Raw genomic sequence first — 25,094 nt, forward strand, 5'->3', positions numbered from 1 at the left:
GGGCCCATCTTGCCATCAGCTTGAGAAGACATGTATCATTTGTGTGGAGTGTGTGGGTGGATGAGAAACTCTGAATTCATTTTGATCATGAGAGAGATCTGGTGCCTCCGTCTGCATGTGTTTGAAACATGCGTCTTGTCAAAAATGAAGGTTTCAAGTATTAGTTTGTGGGACCTAAGTGGCATTTTGATCACAAGACCATAGCGCCACCTCCAGTCAGCTTCTGGATATAACATTGAAGGCACAGCTCATAAACACTTTTTTCATTTTGCTCAAAAAAAAAAATAAGAATGTCAAAATGTTTGAACATTAAAGCCCTCACATGTAACCTGTGTTAAATGTTTGTTGATACTTTCCCCTTACTGAAGTATTTGAATCAACATTGGGCCGTTTTTAATCACATGCAAACAATACTATTTATTAACCGGCACATCGTGCATCTACTATGACCGGTTTGTTTTTAATTCTTGTTTTTTTTTAGATAAGTTACCATGATTTTTGTACACTACGTTCCCCTTTAAAGGTTTCATAGTTTTTCCACAGCTACTGATATTTTGGTCTTGCGCTGTTGTCTCATATTGATTTTAAAATCTGGTTCTTTCTGCAATAAATTGCTGGGGTTAAAGAGGTTAGGAGTAGCCTGGCAGACCTCCTTTGTAGGTTTTGGTGTTTAGATTCAGCGTAATATGAGTTTGATGATTCTGATGAAGTTGATTCATTTTTAAATTCATTTTCAATTTGATACAGTACATTTCCAACCCGCTGTATTTATAGTTGAGTGTTGTTTTTGAACATATCCTGTAAACATTACTGTGAGTAAATAAGCATTTTAATTTTAATTTGCTCAAAGGCCTTCATAGAGCCTTGAAACCAAAGCTTTTCTAGAATTTGTATTTTTGGAGAAAACAGACAATATTGGTGTGGTGCAGATGGTCCAAAGTTTGCTTTGAGGAACTAAATATTTCATACCTTTGAAAACATGATGCTTCCACAAGATGGCAGCACCAAGCCACGTATGATATATAAACAATCCCAGACTCTGTGCTTCACTCTCTGCATTAATATATCGTGCTGTTTATTTGTGGTAGCCCACATATTCAAGATGTAATCAATATGACGCATCGTCCCTGTTCTTTATTGGTGGATCAATATTGGCTAGAGGGCTCATGAGCTTCTTGGGACCACACCAATTTCCTTTTATCATTCAAACCTTTAGAATCATATAACTTTTGTATTTAATTCATCATTTGATTCATCAGAGTATGTGTGAAAGGAGTTCTATTCACTGTAAAATCAACACTTAATAGATAAGGATTAGATTCCAGCTTTTATTTTTTACAGTCTTATAAAAAGAATATTTAGAACAAGTTGCATCCACTTTGGGATACAAAGTGGATGCATACTAGTGCAATACGGGGGTTTTATCCAGCAGTGTTGAAGAGCTTGTGGCTGAGCTCTGAGGGGAAAGAGTAGAAGAGCAGAGCCAGGAAGAGCAGAGCCAGCAGCGCAGCCAGCAGCCCCACACAGTGACGCCTGTAGTGCCTCCAGGTCAGGATACACATCGTCCTCACTGGGCGCAGCAGCCACGACATGCTGGTACTGGGACGGCTGTACAGAGAGAATCTGAGATTAAAAATCACTCATCTTCATCCGTGATTTCCGTGCCTCAACCAGCCGCACACGGTAGGTCTTTAGCCAAAAAATGCAGCGGGTTAAATACTTACCTGGGTGAAAGTATTGGATCACTTTCTATAACAAAGTCATTATTTGTGCACCAAAAAAAAAATCAGGACTTTTATTTCTACTTCAGTACTTTTTTTTTTTTTTTACCTCAAGTTTAAAGGATGGGGAGTGGCATGTTTGAGAGAGTCTGTTGTCATGTGTGAAATGTTGTTGGCTCTTGTGGGAGGAAACTAAATCTCCAAATCCTAACGATGATCAAGTACCAGTCCATGTTGCTTACTGACGTACTTACTTTCGTCGAGCAATGTAAACAAATTAAACTTGTAATTTCATTTCCACATTAAACTGCTTTCTACAGAAATAGCTAACTTTAGCTAACAGCCCTAGCATTGATGGCAGCATGTAATCCAGTGACAGAGTACCACGAGCTGCCATGCTATAGTGAACTGTGATGTTAACCTGACGGATGCTTGTTGAGGGGCACAGACACGGATGATTAAAATATAATACATGCATTTTATATTGATTCATTAGTTATAAAAATCGTAAAAAAAAAATGTCAAAAATGTTCATGAAAAAAGTCTAATATGTCTTGAGTAAAAATGTCATAGTATAGTTTGTTTAATTTTCTTTTTATAATTATCTTGTTCCTGAACAATTGTCAGCATACTTTACTTTCACTTTATTAAGGACATTTTACGACATACTAAACTATGGCTTTTTTGTGCAAACTATGCTATGACATTTTGTGATATACCACCATAACTTTTTTCATACATTTTTAAACATACTGTACCATTTTTCTAAAGACGTACGATACATTGACTTTCTACAGGGCATTTTTGCAACATACTTTTAAATGGCGCTTTTCAAGATATTTATGACTTTGACTATTTGATACAGTATCAAATAAGTGTATTAAATGTACGCTTTTGAAATGGACCGCCAGTTTCATGTCATATTCAGGGGAATCTCAACCTTGTCCATGGAATTCAGTTTATTTCAAACTGCCAAAAGAAACAAAAAATAAATAAATATTGCACACATTTCACAAGATAACAACACAAATTGTAAAAACAGGCAAGTTTAGTGCAATGTGTAATCAGTAAAAGACAGAATTACAAACAAAGACTGCTACACAAATAAGGTCAGGCGCAGGCAAATTTGAAAGGGAATAACAGACACTGCAAACAATGCCATCCACTATGGAGCCAGAGTTTAGAGAATCAACCCCAGACGCCCTTTCACGTCATCACTCAAGTGCACTTAATATTGTTCCCATAAAATCATCTTCACATTATCTGTAAAGTTAAAGATAAGAGGGTTGGGGATTTGGAGAGACAGCCATGCCAACACACACAACCTCTGTGGTCAATTATTACAATAATGCATGCAATATAAGTTTACATTTGAGTAGAAAACAGTATTCATCTTTAAGTATTTGTTGCTTTAATGTTTCAACCAGATGTCGTCAAATTATATTTGCAAACAATTATTTGTATTCTCTTTTTTAATAATCGTTTGCAAATTGTATTTGACTCCAGTCTGGTTTGGTTGCTTTGATCCCAGAGATTAAATATTGTAACATTGAAGTTGAATTTACCTCAAATCAATTTCGACGTAATCTTGTTCTGTGTCTCACTGGATTGAATTAGGAAAATATACATATATTTTTGTTTCTACATTATTATTAGTGAAGTGTGCAAAGACTGCAAGAGCTATAACAGTTTAAACATGTGACACTTTGCTTTAAATCCCCCTAGCATTTATAAGCAATACATAAACATTATTATTAAACATTTATCAATGTATTTGTCAATAACTATAACTCCTCCTGCAGGCCATTATAAGGAGGATGTTGTATAAACAGATAATACATGATAATATAGATGTAATAATATAAACTGTCTTCACAGGAGGATGTATAATTGTCGAGAATAACTACATTAATAAACACTTTAATGTACTTATTTCTGCTCATTGTGTGTTATACAGTTTATCTATTAATAAATGTGAATACAGTGCTTATAAATGCTAAAAAGAGGGTCGAGAGCAAAGCGTGATCAAACATAATCTTCATTTGTTGCCTATTACCATAACCAACAGCAGACATTGGAGCAGTAATGGGATCTAAGATTCAAGAGCATCACTTTAAATAAACGTCCATGCGATCTGATTTAACTAAATAAATAAACTAAAAGTTGAATAAACAGATAAAAAGACATTCATTGTCATGTAACATTGCTTGAAAAGAATATCAGGGGTTAAAACACTTGAGAAAATGATTGCTTTAGTCAGTTCAAGATAGTCCAGATATTGAGCATTAGTTTTGTTAGGCTTGCTGCAGGGTGGATTAGACAGTGTTTCTCATGAAGGAGTAATTTTGGGTGGTTTCAGCCTCTATCCGGAGAGCGAAGGTGGAGGGTGGCGATCAGTTGCATTAGAGAGGAGAAAATAATGAAATTGTACTTCCAAAGCGCTTTCTCCTTCCTGTGGGCGAGACTCCTCGTACTCTCCTTCTGGTTTGCACCCACAAGCTCCCCTACATAGCCGGCTGGCCACCCCCCTCCCAGTCCTCCCAGTAGCCCCTCAGGCCCCCAGCAGCTTCTTGACAAGGTAGCCCGGCATGCTGTAGAGGAAGAGGCCCAGCATGACGAGCAGCAGCAGGGCCAGCACAATCTTGATGATCAGCCACTTGTAGCGGTTGCACACCAGGTAGCGGATGGCTTTCAGCGGGCTTAGGAACCACAGGAAGGTCGTGTCTGGGCGACTAGAAGGATGGAGGTTTTAGGGAGAGGAAAGGAAAGTTTGGTGGAGAAGGCATGCAGGTGGATGGAGGAATGAGTTAATGAAGGGTGAGTGAGGAGAGGGAGAAATGGGATGAAATATGGGTAAAAGAGAGAGAGAAAGCTGGCATTAGTGGTTAAGCAAGACGCGTTGCATCTATTTTGAGTTGTGTTTCACAACAGCATACTCACATTTCTATGAATATGTTGATACAAATGATCAACAACTCCAAACACTGATGTTTTTTTTGTAACCAGACAAGCATTGTTGCCTCTGACGGGTTTAATGCTTTGATTGAATTTTAAATTAATTCAACTTCAGATTGTATTCATATTTAGGATATGATACAGAACACTAGAAACAGTTATTCATATTCTTGTACGATTATTCTATTTTTTTTTTCATGTTCAGTTGTCTGAAACACATTGTATGATCCAATATTTCCTCCAATTCATCCATAACTTAAAGTGCTCATTAGTAAGCAATTTGGTTATGTGACATAACTAAAACTTGCATCACAGCTGACAATATTTTGTACATTGTTTAGTAAAATATCTGGATGCCAATGAGGATCTGTTGTATGATGGTCTGGACAGGATTCTAACTGATATATAAATCCGGTAATAATACAGAATCATTCTCATCTCTACCATCCATCCTATACGATGAATATGTGAATGAGGCATTTGGTGGCTGGCTAGCTCTCCAATGCCTTAAAAAAAACATCCCTGCTTGTTTTATAATGAACAGCAGGTCACTTCAGACATGTTATGGCACTTGGTGGAAAAATACTATTCTATAGCTGAGACGAGGAGGAGACAAGAGAAAACAAAGAAACTGAGTTTTGGCGAGAGACAGGAGAGAGAGAGCTACACGTATAGCACAGGAACATCCTGGAAGTAAAGGGACTAATAGAGAAGCAGAGACAGCGAGGAGGGGGAGGAGGCTACCAGCGCGTCAGGCCCCCAGCATCTTCTTGACCAGGTAGCCAGGGAGTGAGTAGAGGAAGAGGCCCAGCATGAGCAGCAGCAGTATCAGCCCCACGACCTTGAGGATCAGCCAGCGGTAGTTGTGCCAGATGAAGTAACCAATGCCCTTCAGGGGGCCCAGAAACCACATAAGACTGGTGTCCGGGCGACTTTACGGAAGGAGGTAGAGATAGGGAGAGGAAAGAAGGAAGGCAGGAATGTAGATGGAGGGAAAAACAGGGAGAAATGGTAAGGAGAGAAGGGGAGTTGCACGCAGAAAGAAGGGGAGAGACAGAGGGAGACAGTTGAAGAGATGGTAGGAGGAGAAACGAGTGTGAAAGTGTAACAATGCCTTTTGACAGTGCAAAAAGCATTGTTATCAATCACATGTTTATCAAATATTAAGTCCTGATTAATGGTGATTTGTAACATTTGATTCACTGATTTTTGTACTATGGGAAGGATTTTCTTGAGGAGATTTAAAGGGCAGCAACTATCCTCACATTGTATTTGTGAAAAAGGTGTGTGTGAGAGTCATATATATATATATATATATATATATATATATATATATATATATATATATATATATATATATATATATATAAACATAAGCTGAATAAATGTCAATATCTTACTTTGGTTTCTCCAGTGGATCAGGCTCATTTCGTCCCAGCCCTACAGGACTTTTCTCCGCCTCCTCTCCTGTCACCAGATGAAGCTCAGCTTCTACCTTACCCTGCAACGACCACATGACATGACGGATATCAAAATGAGATGCCTTGAGTACACTAATACTCAAGATGTAGTTTTCTATTCCGTCTCCCAAGATGAGACACTGCCTTCATCTCTATAGATGAACTGCAGTTATTGGTTTTATTACTTTTTCATTTTACTTTCATTGTTCTTTATACTGTTTAATTCAATACAGATTTCCTAGCTGCTGTTTAGAAATGATCTCATGAAATGATGTCATTTCAAGATGATGATGTGACACCAAACTGAAGTTGTGACTTTGGTCATAATGTTGTGCTCAGTATTTCGTGACTGACTAACCGTTAGCTCCATCTCATCGTTCTCGTCGCGGGCTACAAATGGCCACCAGCCCTTGACCCTCTTTTGCTTGAAGATGGAAATGGTGGGCAGCTCGTGCTCGTTTCGGATCATGTCAAGGGAACACTGCTTGGCCGTCTTGGCGCCACGAGGGAACCGGTTTAAGTCCAACTCAATCGCACCTGTGAGCGGTGATAGCCAACGACAATAAGGATGGTGATACTTAAGCATTTTTGTCGCGTAAGATCAGATGGAAAGTTCTGTAATTGTTCCCATCAGGCCTCACCCAGGAAGTCATCAGCAGAGAAGTGGTCGGCGTCCCAGACCTGCAGCGTGAGACGAGGAGGGATCTTGTATTCAGTCTCATCCCAGGAGAACATTGACTCCTTCTTAGAGATCACGATCTTCTCCTCAGCCATGAGGTAATCGAAGGGGTAGACGAAGCGCCAGTTGAAGTTGCCCTCACCCGTCAGGGAGTGATAGTGCACATCTGTGTCCTGCTTGTCCTCCTGCTGCCCTTTCAGCCATCTGCAGGAAGTAGCATAGGTGAGAGTTAGGTGGACCTACAGGGACGTGGTTTGGATGAGTGGATAGATTGTTTGATTTTGTCAGTCATGCACTTCTAAGTTCTCTTCAAAGGAAATTACAATTCCCTGTCAGTTACTGTATATTAATTTAGTTGATTTACACAAGAGCATAGGACAGGTTAAATGTACCAGTCTGCCAACAAGAGAGATGATGCTAATAGGTCATAATCAAAACACATAATGTGGCTCCCCAAAAGCAAATCAGGTTAATGTATCTGTAAGATAATAACAAACAAAACAAAAAGTTATTAAATGATACATGAATCCTGATTTGTTGTTTGAGCTTCACACTATTTTCAAAGCCATGCATAAACAAAGCTTGCAAAAATGCCATTTGGGAAATTTTCCTGAAATTCTTACTAAATTAAACCAAACTTTCTTCTTTAGTGTCAAGAGCTATCGGGTCAGTCTGTGAACTACTGTATCACAACGTTGTATTCGTCTGTCAATGCAGACAGTTTGGACAGGAACTGACTGCATGAGGACCTCTACTTCTAAATATCATCCACTATGTATTTAGGCTGGTTTAAGGATGGTACCCAGCTTGTTACAGTGCAGTTCTGTGTTGACAACCACGGGTCAGCTGACGGAAAACATTGTTTTGTTAAGTGTGGAGGCTCCGCAAAACACTGACACTAATAACTTTAAACAGGAGTAAAATATTAAAAGACCTTTTTAATTTGAGGCATTTCATGAGTCATTAATAATGGCTGCATTGCACAGGTGTCAGTTCCTGAAGCTGGTATTTTTGTGCATTACAGTGCATACTGTATGGGCACTTGACGAAGTAAGAAGGATTAATGCAGTTACACGGTTTCGATTATTCGTTGATGTCACATTACACTGCAAGCCTGTGAACATTTGCTGCATCTTCCATTGACTTTAAGGTCCATATGATGAATCAAGTAAGGCATACATTTTCACAATATGCTTTGGGGGTTTAATGCGATGCAAATTAATTGGACTGAAAACTAATGTAACTGCAATTTAAAACAAGTCAAAATGTCTTCCATGAACAGGACAGTATTGTTACCAGTCTGCAACATGACAATGTTATCAAAAACATTGGAGCTCTGTCGTGCCGCCATGCAAATTCTTTACTGGTTGACATGCAAGAAGCTAAAAACACCTTCAAATTGAAATTGCAAATAGCTTGATCGTCTGCATGTAAAGTAATTTCAAGTAAAATCTACAATACAGGACCAAACCACAAACCTTAAACAAACTTGAAAAATAAAAAGGTTATTTGGCAGAATAAATAATGAAAATGGTAGTTTAACAGAATAAAGGGAAACAAGTAGGTTTTTAAAATATTAGTTTGACAAAATAAGATGCGTTTTTGATTCAAAAAATGGTAGTTTAAGTAATTAAATAGTTTTACAAAAAAGGAAATTATACTGTAGTTAAATAAAATGAAAGTGTAACAAAAAAATAAAATGGTAGTCTGACAAAAAAAGAAAACTGTAGTTAGTGATAATGACGATCAAAAATATCAAAAATATAAATTTCTCTTAAACTTGAACGACTGTATTTATTTCAATCTCAGCATCTCTGTGTGTTACTTTGGCCTTTAGACGGCTGTGATCATGATGGTAATCAAGTTGTTTATGTGGTTTGATCCTGACTGAGTTCATTTTTCATTTGGCAATAGTTTTAAGCGTGCTATTTGGAGAGTTTAAGACAAGCAAGGTTTCATGCTGGATGGAGAGTTTGAGACAGGAAGTGAGAAAGGGAAGAAAGAAATGACTCCAGGAGGAAGGAAGGGAGGTAGTTGTACGAGCCATGCAATGGAATCGTGTGTTTACCCCCTGACATAGATGTCAGACATCTTCTCTCCTGTCATGAAAGCATCGTCCTCTAGAATTACGTCATCAGTGTTCCAAATAACAACACGAAGCTCAAAGCTAGACAGCAGCAGAGCATTGACCGGAGGAGAGAGAGAGGACGACAGACAGGAGACACACCACAAACACAAACAACACAAAAACGCACAGAAAAAAATGGAAACAAAACAAAAAAAGAATGGTTATCCACACACAGCTCACACCCACGGGACGAGGCTTGGTCGCCGCGTCCCACTGTACCTACCCCCTGACAAAAATGTCACTGGACTTTTCCCCAGTGAAGTAATCATCGTCCTCCAGTATTACTTCGTCTGTATTCCAAATAATCACCCTGAGCTCATATCTGGTAAGGGGGGGGAGGAAGGAACACACAGTTGGACTTATACTTGACAATAAATAGAGAGCTAACCAGTAAAACAGACTCACCATTACTTAAGCTGGGGATAAAACTACGTATTCTGTTGGAAAAACTGAACTTTAGACACTTCAAAATGCAATTAGCAACTCGTTCCCGATAAAGCTGCATTGCCTTCACAGTTGTTCATAGTTTGTCGTATTTGGCTCCAGCCCGAGCCTACCTCTTTGGTTTCCGTGGTGCTGTGTCAATCGCAGGTCCAGGAGCAGGCATGTCCATGGGAAACATATCCACCCACATCTCAATACGGCCCTTTGAACGCACAGAGAACCAAATACAGTCCAACCAGCATTTCTGTTTCATAACTCCAGACGAGCGCGGCTCTGTCCTACCTGTTCGATGCCGGGTTTGTCGGGGTTCAGCAGGGGTCTGGTCTCCACATGTTCAGGGACCAGCTTGCATCCCACCCTCGGGATCTCCTCCCAGTGGTTTAGCACCGTCAGAGCCAAATGCTCCTCAGTCTGCTTCTTCAGACCTGGGATATCGAATTCACACATTTACAGCCTCATGTTAATGTAACAAATGTAATCATGTGTTAGATTATTGGCAACATCTGATGGGCTTTTCATCATTTGTGGGATTAACATATCCTCAATAGAAGACAATGTCAAAAGGTGTTTGATTATGTAAGATGTATTGTTTTTTTTCAGTAACATGAACGAATACAAACAAGAAAAAAGAAAAGAAAAATCAAAGGAAACAATCTCCTTGCATCAAAATCACCTAAATATTGCAGTAAATGTACTCGTGATTAATCACTGTCACAACTTTGAAATCATAGACTACCCATCACTTTACTTACATATTATTACATTGGTATCACAATCAATTTGATGTTTGAATAGTGATGTTTAATCATTTGAAGGAAGTTTATACGATCTCACAGTTTTAGGAGCAAAATACAGACGTACCATTTTCATCCTCCATCTCTGTCGGTCCCAGAAATATTCGATTGGCCACCTTGACTTTGCCTCCCGGCCCATAATGAGGTCCATCGATCTTGCCGTCCTTGCAGAGCTTCGCCAGAATCTGACTGGGCTTCAATGGGTCCCGCCAAACATTGTATCCATGGCTGACATCAATATGATAATAAAGAGGTAAATGAACTTCTGAGGTCGTCTTCAAGCCAATCGGAATACAGAAGACGATATTTATGCAAATTGGCAAAAGTTTGAGTCTTGAGATGCCATACACAATATAATGTAAGGGTGACTACAACATTTCTGTTATTACTATTGTTTTTAAATAAAAAATAAAGACAGGTTTTGGGCTTCATATAGTGACACTGTAACTAAACCAATGACTAAAAGCATATAAAGTATACAAGACAAGATGCTCACACAGAATAGTGGGATGAGATGCCACAGGTGGCTCTGTATTTGCTGTAGAAACGATTCTCCAGGTCAATCTTTGTCTCTCCGATCAAGTCGTCAGTGCCAACCAGGTCCCAGTCGTACACCGACACCGTTAGCATGGACTCCATGGGGAACGTGGCCTCGATGTCGAAAGATCTGAGCGGTAGAGGATAAACAGGTGAGAACAAGAATCAAGCGTTGAAGCAAATGTGAGAAGGGAAACAGATTCGGGCTCGTTCAGAATATTGTTGCAATAAAACATAGACTTTATTCTCCTGCACTGCCAACGTGTGACAATACACTGAACCTAAATGAAGAGCAGCGAACTTACTTGCCAAATACAGGATTGAGCTGCTTGGAGATGTAGTTCTCTTTGTCCTTGACCTCTGACTTGCCCAGTTTGATAACAACATACGGATCAGCCTTCCCGTTGATGTCAGCAGGATGAAGATCTGTAGCCTAGAGAAGAAAAAAAACGGACTAAATCAGAGAAATATTTGTCATTTTCAGTTTATTATGGTGTGGTAGTTTTTTTAACTGCCGTATAAATTAAAACAACAAAGTGGTCACTCACCCTGACCACGTAAACACGGACAAGAACGTTGATTGGATCGTTATGTGGGATGCTCTGGAACATGCCCATATTAGGATCGAATCCTGCATCTCGTGTGATTTCCTCAGACACAGGTAGCTTGTACATACACAAGGATCCCTGGGTCCACAGAATAAATGAACAGGGTGAAAGACATGTGTACGACTTATTTTCAGTCAGTTAGTGCAGGCTGGGGCAGTTTTTTTTCCCCACCTTGAATCTGCCAACAATCCTGTCGTCATCCAGAGCGCGTTCGTCGTCATCCCCAGCCTTTCCTCTGTACAAGTTGAAAGTGTGAAGCCAGTCTTCAAAGTTTCCGTACTCACTCTCCAGCTCCTTGTTGTACACCTGCGTAGGTAAACAAACACATCCAGTGTTTGTCTCCGCATGTCTATTATTGCGTGCTGGCTTATTTTTTAGTGCGAATGACATACTCACCATCAGCTCGTCAACTTTTGCTTTAACCGGTCGTTTATCGGAGCCGTCTGCAGCCTGAGCCTTCTTCTTGTCCTTGGAGCTCCTCTTCTCTTTGCCCTTTTCTTTTGTCTTGGACCCTTTCAGAAGAAGGTCATCAGGTTTGATTTCTGATTGGAGGGGTGAGTGAAAGTGGAGGTGGACAAAGTAGGGTTGGAGTCATGAAGAGGGGTGGCAGGGTTGCACACGACACGCGTCACGCAACATGAAAGCTGACCAATGTGTTTATTAGTTTCCCTGAACTCATGTCGTGAAATAAGTCAAAGGTTAAAATGTAGAACCAGGCTTAAAGAACCGAAAACATCACACGTGTTCATTTATTTGACTTATAGAGTAAATTAACATCTGAAAATCTTATTTTTTTGGTGATCTCCAGTGATTTAACTTCAAACTGCTCCAGTGATGTAAAGATGTACCACGGGACGCAGTGACAGCACTAGTGTGTGTGGTTACGGTTGCTTAAAAGGACACTATTGATAAACATACGCATCAGTGAAGCTGGCTGAGGAAAGCAAAACACGGCTTCTCAGTGTGGAGTGACGCTTTGGGGTGTAAAATCAGAACATGTTAGAAGGTAATTTATAAAAACTATTTAAAGTACCATATTATATGGGATATTAATGCATTATAATAAATAATAAATGGAGTAAAATAAAGAAAATGTTGAGATTCTCAGGAAGAAATTATCAGTGAGAAGTGTGACAGAGACCAGGGGTTCATGGGTAATGTATTCATTTTATTAATTATTATTTTTTTTTACCATCTTCTCTGTTGTTTATAGTTAATATTAAAGTTTGATGTTGTATTTAACCATATGTATTAGGGTACTGCATCATATACCTTACAGTACAACAGAAAATAATATATGTAATTATGTAAGCATGTTAGTGTAAATGTCGTTTAATTCACTGGGTCAGTATGAGCCAGCTTTCATGTGTACTGCACAGCTGGGAGGTCATGTTGATGTAGGAAATGGTCATGAATATGATAGTGATTGACTCATGTCTAAAGCATGGATGAATTATGAATTCATGAGAGCAAAGAGACGACAAGCAGGAAGCACATAACAATGCTTCTGTGCGTTTTGCGCTCAAAGTGAATCTCAAGACAAAAGCTGTGACTGAAATCAATCCCTCATTTACAATAAACACTCTGTAGTTCATTCTGTCGTGACTATATTTATGAGTCATCATCAAGTGTCGCATTGCATTATGGGACTGTTCACTGAACTTATACCAGGTCCCAAATCTACGACATACAGAGTGTTAGCAGATTTTCAGTACTCAAAAGAGGATAGTAAAATAAGTGCATTGTAATTTAAAGTGATTCAGGGACCAACCATATGTTCTTTTGACTGACAAAAGTAAAGCACAAAACTAACTCCTGTACGCCATCCCAGGCAGTGCAGTTGACATAACAGAACTGTATTTCCTTCATCCCGAGGACTATCAACTCAAAATGAATAAGAAACTGAGAATTATTCTTTGGAAAAGTCAAGGTAGAATCTCAAACTCAAAAGCCAATATTAATGACATATCCCTTTAAATAAATCCAAGCTGCAGGCTTGGGTGATTAGCTGATTTGGGTTCGATACCTGCTGCCTCCGCAGCTATCTCCAGGTCCTCTCTCTCCTCCGCCTCTGCCTGAGCGGCCTCCTGAGCTCTGAGAGTCTGGAAAACCAGGCAGGAAAACGTTGTCAGTCTAATAGGACTTCACTTGTGACGGCAATGACAGAAACATGTGCAGATGTAAATAGAATATACACAAATAGACAAGACAGACCTCCTTTAGGGTCTCTATTGAAGCAAAATATTTGGACCACCAGTCCAGCACTCTCTCATCTGTCTCATCTTCTTCCTCTACTCCCTTCTTTTTCTTCTTTTTCTTCTTTTTGTCTTTGTCACTCTCCTCCTCGGTCTGTTCAGAAACATTAAGTGATCATCAGTGGCTCCGTTGTAATGCACAACGAGGCCCCAGTTCACTTCAGCACATATTCTCATTGCCCAATTTCTATAGGAACCATTACTTACCATGTCAACTTTTACAACAGCATCAGACGTCTATGATAGAGGGCGTTACATAAAACGACACAACAGTTAATACACACTGTGACAGATGCAGGTAGGAACGGCACATTTACAGACGAGGCAGGTAAAAAGGACTGAACGTAAGCAGTGCTACTATATACATATATAAACACACACATTGTACAATAGAAATTGGAAGGCAATGCTCTACAGCACAGGAGCTCATAGAAACGCTTACAGCGTCTAACTTGACCACTGTGTCCATCTTCCGGAGCGGAGGCTCTCCGTCCATGTTGACGAGGATGTCACCTGCAGGGCGAGAGAAGGTGCGGGAGGAAAGGCTGGGTGAGGAGCGAGGCTCGGAGCCGCCATTGGCAAGGACCATGTAGCCATTCATTAGCTTAGCTGGAGTGAGGCCAAGAGGCAAAGACAGCCGGTGGCAGGAGGACAGGACAGTCAAAGACATGCGAGAGAGGAAAAAAGATAACAGATGGAGGGAGGACAAAGGCAAGAGAAGAGGTCAGAGCAGAAAGCAAGCAGACACATCAGCAAGGTTAACAAAAGAATGGACTTTCATTCTTTAGAGACTACAGAGTTGAATCAGAAATATTTAAATGTAATTTCTAAAGTTTGTTTTAACCTTCTTTGATGTACAATATCCTGGTAATGTTTAAATGTTGCAGGAGCCCTCTCCTGGCATTTCAAAAAGGTTAAAGCAAAGGTTTTTGATGACCTACAGGTCTTTTTCAAGAAATACAAGGAAAGCCAGAAATGACAAAGAAGTGAACAAAAGAAAATATTCTACATGGTTCAAATGAATGTACTACTTATTACTGTTTGTATTAAAAACATTTGAACATTAGATACTCTGAGTGTACAATATATAAAGGGAACGGAAGCTGGTAATAGAAACAATGCATCTCTCACTAAAAGTAATACAATATAACCTGAGAACCAAAACATTATAATTCACTTGAGTGTTAGCACCTGCAGTGGCCCAGTTGTTGGAGGTCTTGTCTGGGGTGCTGTAGATGAAACGTCTCAGGCTGCTTACAGCATGGGACCCCACCAGGATGTAGCGGCCAAATGCCCGACAGTCCACCACCCGGATGTTGAGTGGAGGGTGGAGAAGCTCATTCTCTGGAAGGTCCTGGGACAAAATGAAAACATTACATTGGTGAGGTGGTGGAAAGGAAAGAAGAGAAGTTTGCAATAGGTAGATATAATCCAGGATCCAACTTTGTAGGGTCTAAATGTCAAATTCACAGCTGTACTTACCACTTCAAACCATTTGACCAGGATGCTGAAGTTGGGGTTTTTCTTGTAGTTCTGGATGAGGACGGACTGCACACCTCTACCTGCACACTCTATGTCCACACGAGGACGATCCACCTGAGCCAGGTTAATCCTCTTCAGGTCCCTTAAGCCCCAGAACAAAACCTGAACCAGAAAAAACAGCATTAGATCGAAGGGGAGTTAAAAAAAAAGAGATCTGGTGGTTAAAATCTCACCTCGATGCGGTAGCGACTGAGGATTGGTCGGATGCCCAACGGCACAGGCAGAATGGGTCCACGCTCCGAGTCTGTCGGCCCTTCAAGTGGAGGAAGATCGGTTCTCCCTCCTTGACCAATCTAATAAGAGAGCAGAAGTAAACCTCACACTAAAAGGATGCAATGCTTCTGTGATTTATGTAGTGTGATACAGCATGAGAACCATACCAGTTTTCTTTAGTACAGTCTTAATATTTGTATTAATTCTGTCTTTTCTTAGTGTGACTTTGAGGAAATGCGGAGAAGGCAGATGTTAATGTCATGTTGCTAGAGGTAAAAGTAACGAGTAAGACCAAGTGGGATGAAAAGAGAGAATGCAAGAAAAGAGCACCTTTATTTGAGGAACAGCAAAGTTATGGACAGCGATAAGAGCTCGCCTAATCGCCTCCACATCGAAAGGTATCTGTAGGCAGCAGGAGCAGGCATAGGAAGGAAGAAAGAGGCAAATGGATATTTTAAAGGAGAAAAATATGTATTAGTGGAAAGGAAGGGAGGTAATAAGGTGGCAGAGGAAAAAAATGGAAATGGAAATATTTAAAGGAGGAAAGGGAAGAAGTAATGCAGAGTCAAAATAGAAAACAAAGAAAATAAGTATGGAAACTTTCCATGGGAATCAACATAAAATAGCTTAAATAAGTTACTTGGTCAGGTTGTATTGACAATAGAGAATAGATAAGAGAAACAACATGTAGTTGGGTTGAAATCCTTAATATCAAACTCTTCTTTATACTCCGAGCTGAATTCCTATTTAATGGGATGCTGGTACATTTTCTGTACATGTGATGGAAGAGTGTGCAACATGCAATGCATTGCTACAATTACATGTATATACTTTTAGCCCAAAAACATACAATACTTAATACGTTTACCATAAAAGAAACAGTGTGTAGCATTTAGTGGGATATATTTGCAATAGTGCAATATTTTAATAATAAGTACGATTTATTTAGTGGATAAATTACCTGAAAATAAGAATCGTCATGTTTTCATTTCCTTTGATTGAGCAGTTTATAGCAACATCAAGTGCTATCAAGTGCTATCAAGTGCTTAGTACACGGGAGAAGCTTCAGTTGGTTGCAAGCTGCAAGCTTAACGTTAGGTGCGCCAGATCCTCTGATTTTAACAATGGAAATCTAATTTTTTTTTAGCTCAACTTCCCTTGGAAAACATCCATGAAATAATAAAAAAAAATTCCAGAGATCTAGCGACCTTTTGCAACCCTAGATAAGAGACATAAGACTAAAAAAATATCTTTTGTATATGTATTGATTAATGTGTAAGTGTTAATGTATGTGCATGTGTGCATATACAAAAGCATTCATTCTCCTATGTGTGTTTTTGTGTTACCTGCAGAAGCTCAAATGCAGCCAGCAATTCTCCAGCAACACAGTTCCCTCTGTAGATCTGGTAGTACTCCAGCTGTGGCGGGAACCGCGGGGGGCCATAGTACTCCTCACACATCTTGATGGTGGGCTTCGCAAACGTGCGACCTATGAACTCTGCCTTGCCCTGAAGACCACATTGTGACAGCAGGCAGTCGAGCCAATCAGGGGACAAGGGAAGGGAGGTTAACGCAGGTGAGGGAAGTGCAATTCCCATGGCAGCCACTTGGTGTCAGTGTTGTTTTAAAGTAAAGGAAGGTTTCAAAATTGTGAAAATTAAGGGAAGCTTGCAGCAAAAACTCCGTCTTATATAACACAAACCAACTCACTGACTAAAGATTACAGTATACTAGAACAGAAAGAGGCGTACTCATGAAATAGACAACCACATTTTTTTCATCTATATTTTGTGGTTGAGTATTGCGAGGCAGATTTTCAACACTGCACCACTGTTACTAGTGTACACGCATTAATGCTCCTGCAGCTAGTGCTGTTACAATGTGAGAGAGGCAAATAGAGGAGGCACATGCAAGTTTATTCCGGAGCTCATCAGCAGCTAGATGAACCTGATAATTCATGCGATACAAGCTACCAGCTACCAGTAGCTATTAGAACGTCTAATTCAACACAGTCTTTACAGCACTAATGCTTTCACACTCTATTTAGCCAGCACAGCATGAGCAAGGCCAGCGATCAGGTGAAGGGTGGGGTGGAATGAAACAAGGGTGTACAGAAAGTCAGCAAATGAGGGAAGGAGAAGCAAAGCATTTTTAGACTTCAAAGTAGATGCTTTAAAACTGCTCAACACGCATTGATGAATCTATGAATCAATGTGTCAATAATGCATCCATTCATTCACACAGAGGAAGATCCTACCACAGTGTCCTGGTCATAGATTTCCACTACAATGATTGGAGGGTCATCTCTCAGCTCACTGGCCTCCCCGAACAGCTCCACATCGTCAAACACCAGCAGCTGGTCCCAAGTAGGGCACAGAGTCTCGCTCAGGACCTGCAGCACACATGTCAAATCAAATGAGCTTTTATTGACACACATGTACATACCACACTGCATTTAACCCATAAGTGGTCCGCTACTACTATTCAGCTCCGGGGGTGGAGTTTGGGTGTTCAAAGCCTTGTTTAAAGGCACCTCGGCAGTGCTCAGGAGTCAAACTGGCACCTCTCCAGCTCCCACTCCACGCTCAGTACTTAATCCAAGAGCTGAGTCCCCACGGACTGAGCTCCTGCCGCCAATACCAACTCAGTTAATCAGATGATCGATACAATACTTGTTCAGTTCCCACATACATCTATAATGTATGTGTGTTATTCATAGTCCTACCTCAGTAACCTGGCTGTGTGTGGAGAAGAAGACCCGGGCAAAGGGATCTGACAGCCCACTATTGTCAGCGGCGAACAGACTGCGAGCCTGGTACATGTGCGCTCTCAGCTGGAACACCTGCTTCACTGATGAACGCACACAACATCACATTAACTGACAATCAAAACCCTTTGTTAGCAAGCTTCTATAGACGCTAGAAAAGTGAACCACAAAGTGAAAACGATCAATAGGAGTGTTGACTTCTGAGCGAGGTTTTGTGTGTGCGTTTTGCCTCTAATTGATTTTAGAGTTACAACGTAATGATCAATCAAGACTTCTTTTAAACAATAATGAATTCAAACTCATATATTCGAGAGCTTACTGTTGTAGACCAGGCTGACGGGGGGCACAGATTGAAGACAGTGGTCCATTTTCGCAGATTTGATCTCTTCAAAACCGTTTGGCAGACCATTGAGGAAGTCCTTCCTTTGCTTGTTGAGGCCGAGCCACAGATACAACTCCAGCTTAGCCTGAACGGTCCAGCCTGCAGGACCAAACCCTTTCTTACCCGGCAGCTGTGGGCACAGAGGACAACGACACAGGAAAGTACATATTACAGCACATTGTTTCTTTGGTATCACTACAGCGACTCAATCATTAAACATCATGCAGCATTATGAGGCCACCTCATTGATTTTCAAGCCTCTCTGGAGGCAGCTGTCATAGATTTACAAGGCTATTCAGCGTAATACGTGTCAATACTGTATGTTGTACATCGACTATTCACAACTACTGATCATTTGGCAGTGCTGCCAGCAGCAATGTAAAACGTTATCTTCGATGTTTTCAGCTTACATGGCCGTGACAATAGTTAGTGGTGTATCGTCTATGATGGTTGAAAATGAGCAAAGTGTGTTTTAATGACTGAGAGTGTTTGACCAAGAGAGGAGCAGGAAGAGATGATTGCACCTTGAGGAAGACAGCTTTGACTTTGCCGCAGTCTTTTCCCGTTTCCTCATCCACTATGGAGTAGAGGATGTCTTTGGAAGGAATCCGGGCGTAGGCAATGCGCTTGTTGTTGCTCATCATCCAGATGAAAACATCTGGGATGCTGTGCTGAGGCTGGAGAAGATACATAGATAGGTGATCAACAACTCACTCAGAGTTCTTTCCCCAAATATAACTTGCTTGAGTTCTTTCACAGATTGTACAATGATTTTATACTGTATATTGAGTCTGCATTCATAGTTCTACGGACTCATCCTTTATTAGTTCTGTACTTGAAGTACAGGGTTAGGTACAGTACCTCGTCTGCGAGGAAACGTAGCTTCTGCAGGAAGTTCTGCACCAGCTTGAGTTTGTCTCTGACTGTGTTTTTCTTCACCTGAGTTCGGATCTGCTTGGCCTGCTGGCCCATGCTGTCCTGCAGATTACATAGACACAAAATGTATACACACATGCACACATCATCGCCGGGGGTATATCTATAATCAATTTAAACAAACGGCATGAGGTAATTATCTTAAAAATGTGAAACATGTTGTGGTTCTTGCTGATTTCTAAATGCTATTTCGTGGAATCCCCTATCCATCCATGACTCTTCCCGCCAGTATTTTTTCTGGTGCTCTCCTGCAAAATGTGCTTTCCATGCCATTTTTCACAATCCTTCACAAACAGTGTTGTAGTGGAGGTGCAGCTGGGCATGCAATATAGTAATTTATTTTCCATCTCAGGAGACATACTTCTCAGGTCAAACAAGTTATTTTATTCATAGCACAACCTCCACTACAGAGCATGCATACAATTTCGATGTTTTTTCAGATAACACTTTGTACTTCCTTTGCATTTCCTTTTGAAGCAAACTTAAAAGTCTATTTGCTATCAAATACAACCCTTCATCAGAATATGAAACGGTTCTGAGACTCTGACAGTATTACAAAAGCATGCAAAGTTAGGCAAAGAACTATTCAAGATAGTTAAAATGTATTACACAAAGTAATTTCTCTGTGTGGCCTTTAGAGGGACTTCAAACTATTTACTCAGTAAGGCGCTGGGATTAGAATCTGAACAGCAGCCATATTGATTAATTACGGCTTAATGTTCTCCTCCATCACCCATGCTGCCTCCTTATTCCTCTATTTGAGAAGCATAAATCATACCATCTCTCTCATGCAGGACTTCAGTCGCTCTCGATCCAGTTTGGTTCGGCCTGCCTGGTTCACATCCTTGTTAGCCAGAATCACAAATCGACTGGAAATAACCACAAAATACAGAGGATGAACCATGAATGGGGATGTATTGCTCTGTAGATGTCACCATGACAATCTTAATGACTGTATTTTAGAGAGGCCTCAGTGTAGTGAGCTGCTGTCGTCAGTTGTTTCTGGGTCATTATGATGCTGCGAGAATCATTTATTAATGTGTATGTTTGCACCCTTTTTTAACAGCATTGAACACATAACTGTCTCATGGGCACTCTACAGTTTTGTGTTGTATAGTACAGCTTTTAGCTTCAGGAGAAACTCTCTGTATCTGTGCTGACCACCGAGTCACAAAGTCAGTGAAAATGATTATTTATGAGTATCTTGCCTGCAGCCGACGCTGAGCTCCTCCAGCACTCCCCTGAGTCTGCGCTCTGGGAAAGCCTTCTCCGTCTTAATGATCTCCTGAACATCATTCAAACCCTCTTCCTGTCGGGACACAACGATATGGGAGTTGTTACACTCATAAGGTTCATATCCAAAACATATTTTACAAATGTGAAATGCCCCATATAAACATTCACTTGACGCTTTAGTACACTTTAACAGTATAGGCACAATTTGTGATAAAAACAATACAACTTATATTTTCTAATATTTCTTGTGTGGGATTATTTGATACTACATTTGTGTTTATTTACCATCTTTTTAGACAAAGCAGCAGCATGGTTCTGGGGAAAACAATATATCTCAAATATCTAAACAACTACTGAATGGACTGCTATGACATTTTAAACAGACATTCATGAAACCGAGAGGATCCATCACATTGACTTAAATTACTCCTTGACTCTTCCTCGAGCGCCACCATGAGGTTGACATCAGGTGGATCAGATGGACGTTTGTGATCCCCGGAAGACTTCCCTAATACTTTGGTTCATGACTAAGATAACTGTAAAACTCACATTCCCATCAGCCTCAGCTACTTCAACAGGCTGACACGATAAACTAAAGCTCCTAAACCTCACTTTGTTAGCATTGCCATAGTGAGAATGTAAACTTATTAATGTCAGCATCGCTACTGTAGCAGGACTCTAGACTCTTAGTTTCGTTATTACTGCTATAACGGATACTGAGTTTAGTTAATCTTGCCTTCTGAGCAAACCTTTGCATGTTGTGAATAAAGGTGTAGTTTAAATACTGACCAGCTTGTCAGCGATCTTGTCCATCATGTTGGAGTTGTAAAGTCGTCTTCTCTGGTCCTGCCACCAACTCTTGATGTAGACACACGGCTTCTTTTCAAAGTAGGGAAGATGGAAGTAATTCCTACAAAGTACAAAAAAATGACTTTGTTCACAGTCTAACACCCTACATTGTTACAGCTGCTTTCTAAACTTGAACCTCGACCCTGTAACCTTTGACCCCTGACCTGTCGGTGATGACGGGCTTCATTGGAGGAGTGGAGGAGACAGAAACAAGGTCGCGGTCCTCGTCCGCCTCGTCCTCACTAGAGTTCTGAATGAGCTCGTTCTCCTCTTCTTCATTCTCACCATCTTTCTTCTTCTTCTTTGACGACGAAGGCTTGCTTACACCATCTATCTGGTTGCCATAGTTCCCTGTTAGCGGGCGGAACATTTCTAGAGTTAGCTTGTTTATGGGGTATTGATTTTGTCGCTTCTCTCTGATGAATTGTAAAAGTGTGGAGGTGTGCAGGTCGATATTAACAAGACAAAAGAAAGGTATATTTACCTATTGTGATTTCAAAACTAATTGCTTTGTCACCAATCTTCCTGTCTATCATGGTGGCCTCAAGGAAGGAACCAAAGAGGAAGAACTCATCTATTTTCCCAGTGGCGCTCTAATGGAGTGAGGAGAAGAGCAATAAATACAACAGCGACAACATTTTATTGGAAAGAAATCCATTCATTTTGTGGTACAATCTCTGGAAGAATTACTGCATCTGCTCTTTTCTGTAATTCTCTTCACACACAACATTTACCTGCCTCCTCGCTGAATTAGTGAGCCACTTCATTTATACATTACATTTGTAAATACACTAATTTCCACCATATTTTCTGCCCTATGATGCTGTTTACATATTCACATGGTTGTTATTAGAATATAAATCAATACTCATTCTTTTAAAAAGGATTTGCATAAATTCATTACAATGACTCCAAGGTAGCTAAAGCAGCTTGGCTTCCGCTTCATCTGCAGCAGAGTTGTTTTACTTTCTGACATAATCTAAAATCACAACAAACTCATGTTATGTTCATATGATGAGTACCTAGTGTCCTCCAAATAAACCAAATAATCACCTCAAACATGTTTTTACTTTAGGGCAAGCCCAGAAAAGATCAAGGGGACGATCCAATCACGATTGGTCTATCCAACAACCTAACTGAATCAGACTACCATAAATGGACCGGAGCCAGCTCACAATGTTCCCGATCAGATAGACAATAAAAGATCTGGGTAACTCCCTTCCTGTGAATGACCCGAAACCATCGATTTAACACATTTTACTTGGTCTTATAGATGGCAAATGAGTAAAACAAATCTCAAGTTTAATAGGGGAAATCCCTTTTGTTTATGTACAACATTTCTCATTTGATTAAATTTGAAAAATCTGTCTCTCCCTTAAAGCAAAGGGCTGGACACCTGGCACAGACTCAGACTGGCATGAGTGACTGAGGTTCCCACAGGACAAATTTACACTAACAGCCAGGAGGTAAAATATCGGGCAAGCTGACCCTGAAGCAAAGCATCTAACGTTTCTTATTTCACTGATGAGTAGTTAACTACCCATGTGCCAATCATATGGTGGATTGTACCATTAAACTGTTTATTGTAGGTCAGAAGGTCATGTTGTTCTTATGGATCACAAGTCAGAATGACAGTTTTTTCTGTTTTGAAAGATAATTTAGTTTTAAGTGATGAAGATGGAGGAACAGTTTGCATATCGTACAACATTTCTTTTTCTATTTTTTTGTGTGCAATTTTCTACAAATGTCCAACAAAACGAGTAATCAGTGCGCCTTTCCAAGCCACAGTAATTAACCAGTCTAATAATACTTCCCACCAATAAAATAATAGCTTTGCACTGATACACCAAAAATACTATCCAAAAACTACTGAGCTGTGTCTGCAGTCAGGTCTTCTCACCTCTGAGATGTTGGAGACACCCTCCATCTGCACCTCGGTGGAGCTCATGAGCTCTGGTGAGGTGGTGTCAAGGATCTCCACAGCAATAGAGAGCAGGAGACGGGCTCTGAAGGACACGCCTTCTCCAAGACCCTCATTCAGGTCCTGGTGCTCGTCCATCAGAGTGTACTGACGGGTGGAACCGTACATGTTGACCCAAGCTGGACCCAAAGTCGGCAAGAACCCTGGAAAAGAGAAAATAAATGTCTGTAGGAAATGTCGTGGTCATCTAAAATTATGCTTCACAGTTACACAGGAGGTCTTTTTAAGCGTCTACAGCCAAAGCATCAAACACTAGATATTCCCACCTGTCGCCCAGCAAAACGGGAACAAACAAACAGACAAAAATCCAGACAGCAGCGGGAAAATCAGCACATATTCGTTAACTATCGTTTAAATTGTCACCTCAAATCTTGTTGAACTTTTAACCAGCCGGTTTTTCATCGCACATTGTCGGCCTGCCACAATTTACAGGTTTAGATCATTTTAATAGGACTTTTTAATCAATTTAAAGAGTGCATTAAGCTCATTGCTCTGTTTTGTGTGTGTGTGTGTAATGTTTGGAGTTTCTGTGAGGTAGTACGCTTGATGGTCTGATCGCTAATGGTGGAGATCACTAATCATGTGCAAGAATTCTTCTTTCTAAAATCCCATTACTGCTAGAAATGGGTCTGTGTCACTATTTTTTCGAGTAATTTCCCTAGACATTAGCACAATTCTTCATAAAAGATATTGCACTTTGATTTAATATATGCTAATGTATGTATTGATTGCAAGTTCATTTAAATGTCATTCCTTAAATTTACACAGCCATTAGCAAAGGGTCATGTGGGTCATGAGGTTCGATGCACACAGCACAGCCAATTACCACATACAGTAAAATATGTACTCATTAAAACTGACTAATGAATATAGAGGACAACAAATCAATGCTAATGAGACCAAATGTGTGTGTGTGTTGACCGACCTTTGTCACCATCATTTGATATTTTGCGTAGGTCAACAAAGTGTGTTCCTATGGCGACGTCGTTGACCTTATCCGAGTCTCGGATCTGGACCTTCAAGCGTTTGCAGAGTGGAGGGAAAAGCTCGGTGAAGACGACCTGCTCGTTCCAGATGGGTTCATAACTGCTCCTCTGGACTGACGTCTTCCCCTGGAGACGCATGAAGGAGTAACACTCAAGTACAAAGTATACAAAACAATCACATTGGTAGTGATCAGTTATGTGGCTCTAGTCCTTATGTTATAGTAGATGATACTGTTGTTTAAATACGAATAACTTTAAAGGATGTATTCTACTTCATTGGCCTCCTCTGTCCAGTAGCATTTTTTTTCATTTACATTGAAATCTCTTGGGGTCGAGATCGCTTTGCAGCAATGATGGACAGCAGCATCCAATAACCCTTTTAAAGTACACATGGACAAGCAAATGTGATGTAAAGATACATTCAACAAAAATTTGACCCAATCCTTTCAGATGCCTTCTCTACATTACTTACTTGGAGCTCCTCAGACTCTTCAGATGCAGAAAGGCTGAATCACCAGCTCAAAATGCTGGCTGAACAATGTAATGGTACATCTTACATCTTAAGCCCAAGGTTTTATGTGAGATAATTGGATCTGCTATATACATGCTGCTCCCTATACA

The 25,094-nt window shown here is 40.3% G+C and overlaps 1 protein-coding gene across 6 annotated transcripts in view; it reads right to left on the minus strand.

Moving 5' to 3' along the window:
- Window positions 1–2,674: 2,674 nt before the first annotated feature.
- The window catches only part of otofa (otoferlin a), a 64,093-nt gene continuing 41,673 nt past the window's right edge, over window positions 2,675–25,094 (minus strand). The window contains exons 14-48 of one of the 6 annotated variants that reach the window (XM_068576608.1): window positions 24,413–24,599; window positions 23,407–23,630; window positions 21,991–22,099; window positions 21,671–21,857; window positions 21,447–21,567; window positions 20,630–20,730; window positions 20,200–20,290; window positions 19,347–19,463; window positions 19,010–19,162; window positions 18,423–18,615; window positions 18,062–18,186; window positions 17,597–17,728; window positions 16,683–16,844; window positions 15,667–15,738; window positions 15,297–15,416; window positions 15,064–15,225; window positions 14,773–14,935; window positions 14,024–14,190; window positions 13,789–13,818; window positions 13,541–13,675; window positions 13,353–13,428; window positions 11,723–11,868; window positions 11,498–11,632; window positions 11,267–11,404; window positions 11,024–11,151; window positions 10,678–10,848; window positions 10,249–10,409; window positions 9,670–9,812; window positions 9,501–9,589; window positions 9,167–9,265; window positions 6,778–7,019; window positions 6,495–6,673; window positions 6,077–6,177; window positions 5,421–5,608; window positions 4,365–4,453 (exon numbers count right to left, since the gene is read on the minus strand). In XM_068576608.1, coding sequence (XP_068432709.1) covers window positions 5,428–5,608; window positions 6,077–6,177; window positions 6,495–6,673; window positions 6,778–7,019; window positions 9,167–9,265; window positions 9,501–9,589; window positions 9,670–9,812; window positions 10,249–10,409; window positions 10,678–10,848; window positions 11,024–11,151; window positions 11,267–11,404; window positions 11,498–11,632; window positions 11,723–11,868; window positions 13,353–13,428; window positions 13,541–13,675; window positions 13,789–13,818; window positions 14,024–14,190; window positions 14,773–14,935; window positions 15,064–15,225; window positions 15,297–15,416; window positions 15,667–15,738; window positions 16,683–16,844; window positions 17,597–17,728; window positions 18,062–18,186; window positions 18,423–18,615; window positions 19,010–19,162; window positions 19,347–19,463; window positions 20,200–20,290; window positions 20,630–20,730; window positions 21,447–21,567; window positions 21,671–21,857; window positions 21,991–22,099; window positions 23,407–23,630; window positions 24,413–24,599 — 4,740 coding nt within the window. In that variant the 3' untranslated portion in view covers window positions 4,365–4,453; window positions 5,421–5,427. Of the gene's footprint in view, window positions 4,454–5,420; window positions 5,609–6,076; window positions 6,178–6,494; window positions 6,674–6,777; window positions 7,020–8,883; window positions 8,983–9,166; window positions 9,266–9,500; window positions 9,590–9,669; window positions 9,813–10,248; window positions 10,410–10,677; window positions 10,849–11,023; window positions 11,152–11,266; window positions 11,405–11,497; window positions 11,633–11,722; window positions 11,869–13,352; window positions 13,429–13,540; window positions 13,676–13,788; window positions 13,819–14,023; window positions 14,191–14,772; window positions 14,936–15,063; window positions 15,226–15,296; window positions 15,417–15,666; window positions 15,739–16,682; window positions 16,845–17,593; window positions 17,729–18,061; window positions 18,187–18,422; window positions 18,616–19,009; window positions 19,163–19,346; window positions 19,464–20,199; window positions 20,291–20,629; window positions 20,731–21,446; window positions 21,568–21,670; window positions 21,858–21,990; window positions 22,100–23,406; window positions 23,631–24,412; window positions 24,600–25,094 lie in introns of all 6 variants that reach the window. The other 5 variants (XM_068576609.1, XM_068576607.1, XM_068576606.1 and 2 more) reach the window with 5 other exon arrangements.

The sequence above is a fragment of the Clinocottus analis genome, unplaced genomic scaffold (genome assembly GCF_023055335.1).
Source record: "Clinocottus analis isolate CAN_PGR_092001 unplaced genomic scaffold, fCliAna1.0.p SCAF_15, whole genome shotgun sequence".
NCBI classification, from domain to species: Eukaryota; Metazoa; Chordata; class Actinopteri; order Perciformes; family Cottidae; genus Clinocottus; species Clinocottus analis.